The following is a 15,696-nucleotide window of genomic DNA, read 5'->3' as shown; positions in this document are numbered from 1 at the left end:
TATACATGTTCGGTTCCAGATTTGGGGCCATGATGCTGGCGTACATCTGGATTTCATAGCGGCTCAATTTTCTCCGCTGGCGTGGGGTAAGATTGGGATCTGATGAGCTCTGAGGGCTGACATGGAAACTGCGTACATGTCAGAGCTGGAATGATATTGATATTGATTGGTAGGTTCAACCTGAGACAACCCCTGAGCATCGGCTGTAACCTGTCACGATGGGCATACAGCATTAATCTACATCAGCTCGTAAAGTACCTGGCTATTGCTTCAAGTAAGGGGATCTGGCATACAATTCTCTGTTAATGAGTACTACGGTAATCACTTCCGGAATGTTTTGATGACGATAATCATGTTTTGATTTAAAGCCTCTTGTTGTATGATTATAAGTCACTCAATATATAAGAATCGAATAAATGACTAAAAAGTAAAAATGGTAAATGTAACCGTTCTATGGCCCAAAATCCCTCACAGAGATCTATTTCTCAATGACACAAAAAAAATACCCTTTGAATTTACAAGTGTTCAACATTTTATCCTAGCTGGTAGGCATTATTTATCTAGGTTGTATCTTGTTATCTTACTATGGAATTGCAACTTAAACATAAAACGTTTAATATGTACAGGCCTAAAGCAACACTGCCATGGCTTTGTTGTTCCTATAACATATATTGTAAAATTTGTTAGAATCTTTGGTGGAATGTAACATAAATTCTTTGTCCCATATCAATTATGATCAATTATTTCAGATCCTAGCTTTTCAATTGTTAATTTCTGCAGCATGAAACACATGTGCTCATGTCTACCTCAACAGGCTATTATAGTGTTCTGGTGTATACAAAACGACATTTGAAAACCATTGAATCTCTGGAGTTATGGCACACGATTGAGGATGAGTTCGCAACATACTACAATGCTTTAGGAAAAACAGATTTGTTTGGCAAAGAAATTAGACACACCGATTTGATCAGTGCATTAAATAAATGACTGAAAATCATTTGTTTAAAATGAACAATTAACAATTTGTTTATTATTTTTAAACTTTTTCATATTTACAGTATTGCACTTAAAACTGCACAAAAGTGCATTTCAGTTGAACTGATGCTTCCTTCATGTTTTAAAAATTACAAAAAAATTGCAGTTATACCCTTTATCCTTCGAAAACGTTTTGTGAACGTCTCTTTTTGAAGACATGATAAAAAACAAATTGGTTCCTATTCCCGCCTCGTTTAGTGAAGTAGTATCTTCTAGTAGTGCCATTTGTAAACGCCAACATACAAAACCTGAAGTGCAAAGAATATCTTCACTTCTATTCCTACGAAATAGCACTATAAACAGAAAGAAAGAAGGCTAGCGAGAGAGAACAATGTGAGGAGAAAAGCTAAAAAAACATTTGGACTCGGACACATTCCTGGCAACACATATCTTAGTCCTCCGAAAGCAGAAAAAAAATAAGGGATTCGAATCGCTTCTTCCTGTCAGTCAAAAGTTTAAAGGAAATCAAACGCAAATGACCGTTGACCTTGTGGATGAGGGTATAGAGGGTGGTTTGAATGGCAGTGATACAACAGAGTTGGGGCGTTAGGTCAGATACAACATGAAGGCCAGGCTCCATGATAGTCCTGCAATCAAACTCATGCACTGGGCAGCGGCAGGAAACAATACAGTGGCCATTTCTTATCTCTTTTTTTGTTTTTTTGTGTATAAAGTTTAGAGCGGGTCCGATGCCTTGTGTTGCTAGTGTCTTTTCTCACACATGCAACAGTCTGTAAAGTCAACGTGACGGCATCGGATTCAGTGACGCTCTAGTATTTGGCCCTGCGTGCTTGCTTTGACAGTTTGCTTCATTCTAAAGTCTCCTGGTCTGGTCTGGCCTGGTTTAGCCTGGCCCTGGCCTGGCCCTGTCCCTCAGCTCAGACAGACATCCACATGTGTTTGTATGGTCCTGGACTTGTGATGTGTGCCTGGAGTGGACTGAGCCACTGGCCCCGCAGAAGTCCTGCCTGTTGGGCAAAAAGTAAAAGGAGATTTCATTGGTATTTAATTACCGTTCTCTCTACAAGTGGTTGTTTTGTGACAATTTTCTCGCTCCATCCTCCATCTTCCACCGCCTCCTCCTCCTCTTCCTCTCTACCCCTCTCTTTACCTGTGTCTTTCTTTTTCTCTCTCTCTGTCTCTCTCTTACATTCTCCCTCTCAATGTTTTTATTTAAAAAAAATTGTTTACGCTGTAAGTGTCAGACCCGATCACTGGGCTCAGTCTTGTGTGAGAAGTGGGTGATTATGAAGGCGTGGGGCAAGTGGAGGGGAAGCGCGGTGAGGTCAGAGACCCAGAGCTTCAGCATGTTTTCTTGCCTTGAGTCGGAGATCGGCGATGCTAGAGTTCTTGCTGTTGCTCTTGGCAGCCGCGGCCACGGCCGCCGCTGCAGAGGCTGAGTCCGCGAGCGAGGCGATTGGAAGTCCGAAGGGTGGAGGCGGGAACATCAGGTAGGGTGCGTGCGCTGCCAGGTGAGGGTGCAGGTGATGGTGGGAGTGAGCCACGCCCTCCAACTGGAGCTGGGCCTGAACCTGCAGGACAACCAAAAACAAACCCTAGGTTAGTGAGTCCTTCCCAGCCCTTCAGGCTGTGTGTATGTGAGGAGAGCTGAAGGTTTAGGTTACACAGTTTGACACTATTAAATTCTCCTTCAAGTTCTACCCCCTCGAAGCTGTTGCTTACTTTGTGTTTTCTAAGAGAATAGTTAGGAAGTGCACTCAAGAGTCCTTTTTTCATCTCAGCTATTCTTAAAGTTAATGAATCATACATAACTTCAGACACAATGTCCAATTTCACAGCCTGGAATCAAAGTTTCTCTAAGACCCTGCACAGATTTGTCTAATTCACTGAGAACTCCCTCATAACCTTGGAAATATGCAATGTCCTGTTATCCTGATTATGGATTCAACTGCATAAATAAACAATTTTGCACCCCAACAACATTCACGTATTTAGAATTATAAATATGTATCCATAAATATTCCTGAGCAAAGGGAAAGTGAGTCATAAGGAGCATAGAATATCAGTTTTCTCATTCTTGGCATATCTTTTGAGAAGTAGGTGAAAATTACACATCCCTGGACTTCAGAGGGAGAGCTACGTTGCCTCTTGCCATTTCTCATGTGTTTCAAACTCCACAGAAAACAGAGAAGTGGATTGCCTTTTGCTTTCTCATCCAACCCAAATAAAACTTAATTTAAGCAACGTGTGGCAAACATTTTAAGAGAGAGCGAGCTGTCTTTACCAATTTTTCATTTTGGAAAATCATTGAAATTAAAGTTGTTTAACTGCAAGAGAGAATTAATGTAAAACCCCAAATATGCTTTCTTGGACGTTATTTCATTGCATACTGCTGACCAGTATTTGTACTCTCACTGCATTGCAGTAACAGGACCCACAGACATGAGGCAGTGCATAAATACCCAGTAGGTTTCTTTTCCTTGGTTACCAAGTGGCACTGTTACCAAACACTCAAAAAAGAGGCCCGATTCCAGATGCATGGATACTAACTTTTCATAAGGCATGGCTAACATTCAAACAAAGGGCCTTGTTCCAAATGTATCAGTACAGACTGTCACTCAAACACAGAAGGGACCCCCTCTTTCAGAAGGGATCTCTTAGCGTGTTGTAAAGTTTGCTCAACGGATCAGTGAAATGGAACAGGGCATGAGCCGCTACGGAACGCTTCAGATGCCATATCTTAATTTGACCATCTTGTTGTTGAAGGAATTTTCCTGCACAGCAAGAAATGCAAACTTGTAGTGTATTCCAGTTTTTTTCATTGATATCCAATTGGTAGTTAGAGTCTTGTCCCATCACTGCAACTCCCGTACGGACTCAGGAGAGGCAAATCAAGAGCCCTGCGTCCTGCGTCCACGACCCTGCCAAGCTACACTGCTTTTTGACACACTGCTCACTTAACCCGGAAGCCAGCCGCACCAATGTCTCAGAGGAAACACCTTAGACCGCTGTGCCACTCGGGAAGCCCTTGTCTATTCGCGGTTAAAAAAAGGCTTTTAAAGTTTTCAATTTCCACTTTTACATTTCAGACTTGCTTACGTCATGCTTCACTTTTCTGCTTTCAAGTTTACTCTTTTTTTTTACTGAATCCATGGCATTATTTAGAATGCATAATACAGAAGCTTATACTTAAGAAATAATGCACGAGGGGGTGTGGTATATGGCCAATGTACCACGGCTAAGGGCTGTTCTTACGCTGGACACAATGCGGAGTGCCTGGATACAGCCCTTAGCAGTGGTATATTGGCCATATACCACAAACCTCCTCGTGCCTTATTGCTTAAATATAAGCTTCTGCTAATCAGCATTCAGGGCTCTAACGACCCAGGATATATTTATTTTGTCATAAAGTTTAATTTTAACGATAACATTCACCTAGATACTAATTTGGTAAAAGCTACAGGCCTTTAAAAGGAAATAATTAAACAACCATGTCTCTATCACTAACAAATACAGTCATGGGTGGTAACCCTGGATTGCTGTCTGTCTCAGGCCTGGTAGAGGTAGTGCTTCTCTCTCAGTACACAGGCCTCATGCCTCCCTCCCTCCAAACGCAGCTCACCATCAATATCCATCAGAGCCCTCTCCAGTCTCTGCTTTCATCATCTCTTCTATGTGCCCCCGTTGCCGCGGTGTTCGCTTAATTAGAGCCAAGCTTTTCACAGGGGAGAGGTGGACAACGCAGTGGCCAGACCGCAAAAACAGACACCGCCAGATCAAATTACTCTCCAACACACATGCACAAACACACCACTCTCAACACACCCCAAAGGTGAAAGATGTTCTGGGGTTGACTTGAATTGTGCACACTCACACACCGCCCCCCCCCCAGCTCCATAGAATTCTCAATTGCCACCCTAGCCTTTGTAAACTGCAACCTATCTCTCTCAATTCAGAGATGATTGAGAAGTATGGTTGTATATATTTTGGGGCTCAATATCAACTACACGTTCTAATGGATTAAAGAGGGGGGAAAGTAGTGTGAATTTGTATGACTGCATCAAACCTTTCAACCATACTAACACATTTAGAAACTACAGCTTTTCGTCAGTTAACGGATGTTAAATATTGACGTTTGCTCGTGTACAATCACTCATGCATGCATTTTCTGAGTAAATAATAATGAAAAATAGAAAAGAAAGCACCTGTTGAAAAGGCATCCGTAGAGCTCCCATGTTGACGTATGGCGCTACTCTGCAGGCATCCAGATGACTGGCAGTGCCCAGAATGACACCTGGAAAGTAGGAAGAAGTGTCTGTCAGACAGTGAGATAGTTATGTTTGATTATAAGGCAGGCTGAAATGGTTGGTCAAAGTTTACAAGATTCACATTTTTCATTTTGCACTTGATAATATAATAATTTAACATAAAAAAGTACATGCGCGCATAATTATTGTAGGTAATGCACGGAATATAGCAAGCTTTTACATGACACTGAATTATGTGGAATAAACATTTGCAAGTGTAAAAGTACAAGCTTAATAATCATCACAACATAAATCATTTAACAAATAGATGGATAGTAAAATAGAATTTACCTTTATGCATCTGATTTTCTTGTTTTCGACATTTTGCTCTTCTGTTTTGAAACCAAACCTGGAAACCAAAATGTAAGCAGTGAATACACAGCAAAATCAATGGTATACATTTAACTGTACCTTAATTTCAGTAAACATTTGAGTCCCACTGTACTGGTGTTAAAATAAGACTTTTGAAAGTGTTAAAGATTTAACTCCGTTTCAGTGTTCCCCATTTAACTTGGAATGTGTCAAATGTACATGTCCACTATTTTCAGTGAACATATGAGTCCCACTGAACTGGTGTTAAAATAACACTTTAGAAAGTGTTAAAGATTTAACTTGCAGTGTTCCCCATTCTACTCTTAAAGTGTTCAAATGAACATGATTGTGGTGTTTGCATAGTTCTACTGTAGAGAGATATGCAGTGTAAAACAACACTTGATTTAGAGTAAACTGGACTCACTTTGCTTAGTGCCAACACTGTTACTCTTTCTCAGTGTAAGAAATTAACAACTGTAGTGTTACAGTAAATCGTTTTGAGGTGTTGTTTTAACATTGTGCGGTGTAAAGCCTAATTTGCATATTTCCCATGGTGCCTTTTCTTTTCGAGTGAATGTTATACTTAAGTTCCATGACTGTATTTGTTAGTGACAGAGACATGGCTATCTAATTATATCCATTTAAAGGCCTGTGCCTTTCACCAAGTGAGTACCGAGGCAAATGTCATTATTAAATTATAACTCTATGAAAATGCATACAGTACCAGTCAAAAGTTTGGACACACCTACTCTTTCCAATTTTCTTTATTTTTACTATTTTATACATTGTAGAATAATATTGAAGACATCAAAACTATGAAATAACACATATGTAATAATGTAGTAACCAAAATAAGTGTTAAACAAATCAAAATACATTACATATTTTAGAATCTTCAAAGTAGCCACTCTTTGCCTTGATGACAGCTTTGCACACTGTTGAAAATAGTAAAAATAAAGAAAAACCTTGAATAAGTAGGTGTGTCCAAACGTTTGACTGGTACTGTATATCATAAGGCCTTACTTTGATGGCCTAATTTTACCCTAACACATTGGTGTTAGGAAGCTCCTGGTTTACAGGCCACATCAGGCCCTGCAAGTCACATAACACCGGCTTGCAAAGTGATGTGTAAAACCTATTGGAATCCAGGCAGAGTTAGGCTATCCAACAGTTTAAATTTTTATTAATCTGCACCCTGCTTTCAGAATGACTGTCAGGGTTAGGAAAGTTGATAAGAAGACTACCTAAACCATTTAAACTGGAACAACCATTTCAGTAACAGGTGCATTAAATCTGACTGATTGGATTAGTTTAGATACATTTGTTATTTATCTTTGTGTAGCATAAGATTAATCAATCAATGTATATTGAAAAACACAGATATTTAAAACAATCTTAAATAATCTACCTGAATTAGAGAATGCACAGCACATTTTATTTTAATGATAACATATTTGCTTAGGCCACAGGACTCTGCCTCTGTCACTAAAAAATACTGTAATATGTGGTTTTCACTCCAAAGGCAAGGCACTTTGGGAAATATGAAAATTAGGCTTTACACTAAGCAGTGTGCTAATTTAACACTGAAACATGTGGACCCATATACAGTAGACACTGTCAGTGTTGATTTAACATTGGATAATTTGCTGTGTACAAAATATCGACAGACAATGTATAGCCTAACAATAATGTCGACACTAAAATATATGTATGCCTAGTGCTAAACAAACCGTGCCAAAAAGGTCACTGTTACTCTGTGTAATCCAACTACGCCCCATTGCTCCCCAGGTTGCAGAAGCAGCATAGCCTATTGTTAACTATCATCAACCTAATTTCCCTCCATTAATCCATTATCTCCTCTCCCCTTCGACCCCAGTTATGATTATCATTTACAGTAGCCGGATTCGCGATGAGATGACCACAAAGGGCGCTGTCTAATTATTCATGTTGCCGCAGCCATTTTACACAAGTGAACATCATTAAAGGCGTGTGGATTGGACTGCAATAATACGTTTGTCGATAAGGTATGCATTATTGACTTTTCCTGCCCACAGATGATTAAATAAGAACGTGTTCTTAACTAACTTGCCTAGTTACATAAAGGTTAAATAAAACTTAAATAAATAAACCTCAATCTGTCCCTACATTGCATATTGCAAACAAATGTTTGTTTAATGTTGTGTTTAGAAGATAGTAATTTAGGATTAAGCTAGTAAGGCCTATTATTAGCCTGTTTCCTATTCGTATTATTATTATAGGCTATGGCTATATCATTATTCTTATACTGCTAATTATATTATTTGATTGTTTTAGGCTTGGCTATATCACGAGGTGTATTTAATTAGTCTACTTTTTAATCACTGCTGTTTTTGTTCCTCAAAGGTCTATATTAACACAACAACTTCAAATAAATCAAAAAGTATACAGCTCAGGATCAATTCCAATTAGCCTACGTACCAGAATGATAATCAAAGTGAACTACACTGGTTGCGACAGTAATTTCATCATTAAGGACCACTCAATGATGCGCTTCACAAACACCCTAATTTCATTTCCTTTGGATTTTTATTAGAGACAGTGAATAATGACATTTAATTTAGCTCTGCACCAGACACCTAAATATATTAGTCGTAGGGCTAATCAAATTACTCCACGCTCCTCACCAAGCTCTCATAACTTTCCATTAGATTCCCGACAGCTGCGCGCGGCGTGGGGCTTCTGTTTCGACACCTAAGTGCAGGTACTACACCCTTCTATCTACCACATTCCTGCCGTACAATTTTCTTCCGATTCATTTGGGCATTCAAATCGAAAACCTGTCCCTTAGCCATGAACAGGAGGCTGCGACGTAGTTTTTAAAGGTGTGTGGTTTTGGGCCTAACGGCCGATTTCAGTCCATTAAATAGCCCGTTGTGTTGATAGTGTGTGTTATTGGTGTAAATATTTCTCCCATTGCGTTTTAGCAGGTACGGCTAAATGTTGTCATATCCTGTTAACCAGAATTTTATTTAGGCCATTTACAATTACATGTTTGTTTTATGTTGCGCTTGCAAGCTGTTACTGGGTGTAGACTTGTAATATTTTTTTATTTTATTTTATTTTACCGTTATTTTACCAGGTAAGTTGACTGAGAACACGTTCTCATTTGCAGCAACGACCTGGGGAATAGTTACAGGGGAGAGGAGGGGGATGAATGAGCCAATTGTAAACTGGGGATTATTAGGTGACCGTGATGGTAGAGGGCCAGATTGGGATATTACTTATTCTTCCGATTAGATCTCAGAACATGAGGTGTCCCACCGACTGCGTTGCAGCAGAATTGAATTAGCCTATTTCTAATCCATTTTTAAGGGAACAGTATATCAAGCCAATGCCAGATATTACTAAGACAACGCGGGAGGAAAGGAGGTGACTTGACATATAGCCTACACGGGTGTCCCCTAAGCACTCGTACAATCTCTTCATACATTTTAATGATGTGGTAAGATATTTCCGAAGCACATAATTATTGTTATACATTTTTTTTATGTAACCTTTATTTAACTACATAAGCAACTTTTCTTCTACAATAATATGCCAGGAGATAGGAGATAGGTTTAAATTCACCCAATGCCACTTTGAGCAACTATGATGTGGTAACGGCTGTAGGTGTAATTGTATTTGCTTTAAAGCAACAGTATTTTGGTAGGTCTAATATTTAAAAAAAAAATAGGCCATTGTTATCATGACATGCATTTGCTCGATAATTTATTCAAGGAAAAATAAATAAATACAAGTTTAACAGTAACCAGTACAGTATTATTATTATTAGTAGTAGTATTAATATTGTTATTATTGTTGCACTATTATTGGTCTGTTATTGTACTTGATACCATCCATGAGAAGTATTTGCCAGAAATGTAATTTAGAAACATTGCGAAACTAATTTCACCGAGGTCGTGAGGTCAATCTGTGTAATAAACTCATGGGGCTTTCCACAATATCGAGACAGTTACATCCAGACAGTTTGCTGTATCTTATATCGCATTGTATGTTTGTCTCGTTGCATCCGGTGTGTGTAGGTTACATCTCGGTATAACTGGGCCTCAAGAGAACAGGCAAGGCTAACCAAAAATAATATTAGGCCTATAGTTTATGAAATTAAGCATAACCAGTGACAATTGCAAGTGGGTGAATCATTTATATAAAAACATAAACCTCAGCGCTATCCTATTTATAGATCTGAATATGCATTGTCTTTAAAGTACACCGGAAACGATTATCCTAACGTGTTTATCTCACGAAATTTAAGGAAATAAAAATAACTTTAAAGAAATATTTTTTTTAATAGTAATACGCTGTTTCAGAATGAACATACCCCAAACCTGACAGGTTAACAATTTGATTTATTTAATTATGAAATCAATGTGAAGTAACAGCTTCGAAAAAGATTTCACCTTTACCAATATGACAACATACATTGTATAAGTAAGTCTAAGTGTATCTAAACATTCGATTTTTTTATAGCCACATAGTTTTTAAATTGTATGCTTATCAATATGGTTTGCAGTAGGCTGTTGCATTGCAAACCCATAAGTGTTGGCCGTATAGGCTTCTGCAACGTGTTTAATTTGTGACCATACATCATTCCTGCTCTAGATTCAAATATATCTTTAAGAGATGTCTCCCACACAACATACACCCCTCTGAGTAGTACAGTGTAAAGACATTTGGCTCTTCCACACCACATGTCCATGCAATAATTAATGCAATGATTTACAAATGTGTGGATATTTGACAGTCTTTAATTTTACCTTTTGGCCAGTAAACCACACGTTTTTCTCTGTTAGCAAAATTCAAAATTAAAGGCTGTACAATGTCCACACATTTGTGAATCATTGCATTAATTAAGTGTGCAACATGATGTGGTTTAGATGAGAAGCTCCTGTATAGTTTGAATTGGATTTACGTTATGCTGATAGCTGCACTCACACATGACGCACGAATTTGCCTTTGGCCACACCACAACTAAGGCTAGTGTAAACAGAAAAGTTGCAAATCTGATGTTGAAGAGAGATAGCTCTCACTAGACATATTTTACTCATGTAAATCCACTCTTATTTTGAAACACGAATTACAGTAGACCTGATTTTCTTGACTCACCCCCTTATAATATCCACATGCCACTGTCTCTGGACGTCTCAATCTGGCAAACTCTCACACATTTTTTTTCTAACATGTTCAGAGCCTCGTTTCCCAGTTACCATGTCATTTAAGCATTATGACGATCGTACCAGATGCATCGTTATTTGCGAGCCAACGTTTTAAGTGGTTCTCAAAGAAGCACGTAGAACGTTCGCTAAAGGCGTCGTTAGACCATGTGTAGATACTGATAGGATCGAAAGAAAAATATCGCTCGCATCAGTTTACCTTTAACTTTATAATTATTGATGACGGGTCAGCTCCTAGAGAGTTACTGTATTACCACCTATGGATGTAAATAGGCTATTGAGGCGGCTTATTATGCTTACCCAATAATAATGTACGAAATCACAAGATTGGGTTCATCATTGCGCACATGTTGTCACACATCGCGAAACACACTGAGGAAAGAATTACAACCTGTAGCCCAGTCGCCAAATGTTAACACAAAATTGACTGAACATTAAATTGATTTCATGTTCCTTAAACAGCAGGAAGTATATTGTACACTCGACTTTCTTGCCAGTTCTTGACTATGGTAACACCATTTACCAGAATGAAGCCGCCACGAGGCTACTCTTAAACCTTTGGATGCCGTCTAGCATAGCATCCTTCGTTTTATCACAAGTGACAGTTTTAATACTCATCACTGCATCCTGTATCAAAAGGTTGGCTGGTCCTCATTAAAGTCACGTAGACCACTTCACTAATCCTTTTTTTTGGTTTATAAAGCTCTACTACACAAGCTTCTGACGTACATAACTTCGTTGTTGAAGTATAAAAACATGTTACCAAACCCGTTCACAGGGTTGGTTAACTCTTGAGGTTCCTCGGGTCTCGATCAAATAAGATACATCTGCTTTTCGATTTAATGCAACTCACCGCTGGAACAATTTAGAAAACCCATTACAATTGGATGTTCTGGTGCCGCTCGGGCAATTGAATATGTTGATTGAGGACCTAGTAGTTTAGGAATGAATGTAACTGTTTTTCTTACATTTTGTGTTGTGTTGTATTTTGAATTTACATTGTATTGTTTGCTGTTTTGTTTCATATTATATTTTGTTGTTGTGTTCAGACTCGATGTTTTTTTCTCCTGAATAAATAAATAACACCAAATGTAATTAGGCCTAGCCTATTTGGGCCCATGTAGCCTAACTTTTAATGCAGTCATCTCGATTTTCATTTGAAGCATCATTTTATCAAATTGTAACAATTGCAAATCATTTGGCAACTTTGTAGGCTATTTGTAGTTAACTTTGTTCAGAAGTTAGCGGCATTCACAGTCAGACGGATAGCCTAAACATCTTGATTCGGTGTTAAACGAAGATCTTCTGTGAACAAAGTGACATGGAAGGGCAAAAAAGCCTCTAAGAAGGTAAGAATGTTCTAAAAATTATCTTAACCCTACGTAGGCTCTGTGAAACGAGGCCTACAACAATCAGTTTTTTGAAACGAGGCCTACAACAATCCTTTAGGCTTTCGGCTCAAAAGCGCAACCTTTTTTGACCACATTTTTTTTGTACAAAACGTTGATGAAAATGAGGGACAGACCTAGATCTATGTTTTTGTCCAAAAGCGTATACCTTTATCCCTGCAGGTTTATAGTTATGGTTTTCACTTTCAGTTGATGGAGACCGGGTGTTACCTGTACTCTTGCCTCTGACAGTCCCAGCCTCTGGCTCAGCTCTTCCCGCATGAAGGCGTCGGGGTAGTGAGTCTCGTCGAACAGGCGCTCCAGCTCGTTGAGCTGTTCCAGGGTAAAGTTTGTCCTGCTCCGCCGCTGCTTCAGTTTGCTCTGTGCGTCCTCGTCCTCCGACTTCACGTCCTCCTTTTTCTCTTTACACTCATATATCCCTGCGTGAACACACGTTTTAAAATACAGTACACCTCTAGATTAAACATAACAAACGCTTACACCTGCACCTGCAACTACAACTCACATAACCACACACACACACACACACACACACACACACACACACACACACACACACACACACACACACACACACACACACACACACACACACACACACACACACACACACACACACACACACACACACACACACACCGTGTGTAGCGTACATTTACTTGGTGGGATATATAGTATGTGTTATGGTAGCCAGCTAGAGAAAGAGAACATTTTTCAGAAGCTCGATCTCCATTGGTCAAAATATAATTTACAAATGTATTTAGAAATAAATGACCAAAATGCAGGCTATATTATATTGAACATGATTCACACACATGATATCCTCGATCATAAAAGCGTTCAGGTCTAATTATAATTTCCTCAATGGCATTTAACAGACTGCACATGGCACCTTTATTGGCAGGAATGCCCTGCCGAAAATGCAACAATATTCACTATCTAAAACTGAGCATGGCTATACCCAACACCAACCAGTATATGCTATTATTTAATGTGATTATTATTTTGGAAAATTATAGTGGTCATTGTTTTACAGTAAATTGTGAATTATATATTTTTTTAAATGATTATATATATTTTTTCTTCTAGATTGAAAGAAAGTTATTCCTCGAGTTTGTAACCTATTCGCCTAATTGTCGTGAAATATTTAGGCCTATCTATCATACAAAAAAACACTTCCATGGCAGTTAAACTTATTAACCTGATAAATAACTTAACTTAGGGTGAATAAAAGTCTATAAATCTGAATATTTGACAAGATTTCACAAGTTAATATTTTTTACTTAAAAGACAGTTATGTTCAGATAGTTATTGATGACAGGTTATAAACATATTATTACCGGGGCTAAAGTCTTGGTATATCATTATTACTATCATATCATTATTAACACCATATTTTGCCTGTAACAATTGTTTTTCATCATTATAGACGGAACGGTAGACGGACCAATTGTGTGCTATACAAAAAGGTAGTGGAGAACTTACATCGAAACACTGATAGGCCTATTACAGTGCAAGAGCATGCATCCAACCTCGAGGTGCACGGGCTAATGTTGTGTAAGAAATTATTTGTAGGTCTATATGTGTTAAGTCCTGTAAATTAAAGCAAGAAGCACTTCATATAGGTGAACAGTCAAAATAAAAATGTCTGGTCCATTGAACGAGAGTTTAAAATGTAAAGTATTAGGCTACTGGATCCTGACTGGCAGAAGGGAAAGTATCACTCCTATTCATTGTGCAGTGGAAACATTGCTGAGGCCTATTATGAATCTCATCGCCATCAATACGTGATTATTCATCGATATGATTTGCTATTTAATATGCTACAATGATCGACAGCAGTGAGATAATATTGATATTATTGATATTATATAGGTTACATTCGTAGTAGGCTATTACATGCAAAATACGCTATAATAAAGAAAAGTGTTTCAAAGAATCTACAAATTACTACGACCTGTGTTTACGAGATACTTTCAACAATAACTGCAGTAATCGAAATGTTTTCGTTACAGTTTTGAGCTTGTCAATGTTTTGGCCACAAAACGTTTACAATCGATGTCAGTTATTGTCAAAACCAAGGGCTTGGTCCGTGGAAGAATGCGATGCATCTCAGCCATTCACGCCACAACTCGACCAGGTGGATAAAAACGTACCTTCTGTGGCCCTCGAAACGTTAAACTCCTTGAGTTTTTCTTTCTCTAGCTCTATGTGCTCCTTGAACAGATGTACTGGGAAGTGGTTGCTGCCTTCCGTTATGTCCTGTAGACTTGTCTCCGAGTTCCCTAGCTCCCTCGCCCGCGCCAAGCCACTCTCCAAAACTTCCCTGTACGTGATACTCTCCTTACTGCTCTCCTTGGTTTTCTGGTCGAAAGATTTCGAGACGAACGCTGTAAGTTCTTCCATGGCCGCTCAGTGGTCCTGAGCACCGAAATCCACTTTAAAATTACCTATATAACCTTAGCCGTCTGCTCGTAGAGCGCTCCGTCGTGATATCACTCCTGCTGTTATGATTGTGTTTTTGAGAGCACACTATTTATACACCGCCACCTCAGCCCAGCCCCCCATCTCTGTGTCTTGGGCAATTATGGGCTGCTCGACTTGTCTGAATTCAACTTTCAACAGCTTCTCCAGAAATCAATGCTTCGACGGAGGCGGTTAATTGAATTACGGGTCATTAAAATGCCTAAGGTGCCTTACGGCGAGAAGCGTGCGAGATCTGTAGGCCTATGTTTAATTAATTCAACGATCATTTCATTAACGTGATTATGAGATGTGAATACGGAGTGGTTGGGTTTGCTCCTCCTGGTGTTGCTATTTGTTTGAGCTGACAAGTAAGAATTAAAATCACAATAACATAAACAACACCCCACAATGATAATATAATGCATATGCTCTAACTATTGGGATATACAATTCAGTGGAAAACATTGGCAATAGATTAGTGATGCTGTATGAGCTTTCTACAATGGTGGTCCATGATTCGAGTACAATTACCCATACTTTCTCTAGGGATAATTCTATTTAGGCTATATGAAGCACAGGCTATATCATATCATTCATTTTGTTTTGCAGGCGTGAATCGTGTGACAATATTTTAAAATAGGCTCCAGTACACACATTTTCTGAGATTGTATTTCACTTTTAAATATTTGCAAATAAATAGCATGCCAATGATTATAAAAATTATATAATTTTCTTAATGATAATCTAATGACAGGCAACAAATACTAGTTTGCGACGTTTTGGAGAGCAAAAAAAAATTCCATATTATTTGACTTTTGTAATGGTAATTTCGTCATAAACTATGAGTGAGTAAGCATTTACGATTACAATACATCTATTATTAGTGAAGGAAATGCATGCATAAAAAGATGATTGCCAGAAAGTCGGCTAACATTCCCCCGTCAATTTATAGGGGCTTCTACTTCCAATCCAATTCAACACATCTCAGTGACTTTA

The 15,696-nt window shown here is 38.6% G+C and overlaps 1 protein-coding gene across 2 annotated transcripts; it reads right to left on the bottom strand.

The window, feature by feature from the left end:
• Positions 1-997: 997 nt before the first annotated feature.
• On the bottom strand, positions 998-14,782 carry LOC139547034 (short stature homeobox protein-like). Of its 2 annotated transcripts, none has more exons than XM_071356083.1 (6): positions 14,391-14,782; positions 12,445-12,653; positions 5,595-5,652; positions 5,202-5,311; positions 2,355-2,567; positions 998-2,003 (listed from the first exon to the last, which is right to left on the bottom strand). In XM_071356083.1, the coding sequence occupies exons 1-6, from the start codon at positions 14,638-14,640 to the stop codon at positions 1,914-1,916; spliced, it is 930 nt and encodes a 309-aa protein (XP_071212184.1). In that variant the 5' UTR covers positions 14,641-14,782; the 3' UTR covers positions 998-1,913. The 2 variants fall into 2 exon arrangements, with proteins under 2 accessions (XP_071212184.1, XP_071212185.1); XM_071356084.1 differs by having other exon boundaries at positions 5,202-5,290; positions 14,391-14,781.
• Positions 14,783-15,696: the final 914 nt, after the last annotated feature.

The sequence above is a fragment of the Salvelinus alpinus genome, chromosome 20, assembly GCF_045679555.1.
Source record: "Salvelinus alpinus chromosome 20, SLU_Salpinus.1, whole genome shotgun sequence".
Lineage (NCBI taxonomy): Eukaryota > Metazoa > Chordata > Actinopteri > Salmoniformes > Salmonidae > Salvelinus > Salvelinus alpinus.
Note: the sequence above shows the minus strand (reverse complement) of the source record. Positions and strands in the feature narration are given on the sequence as shown.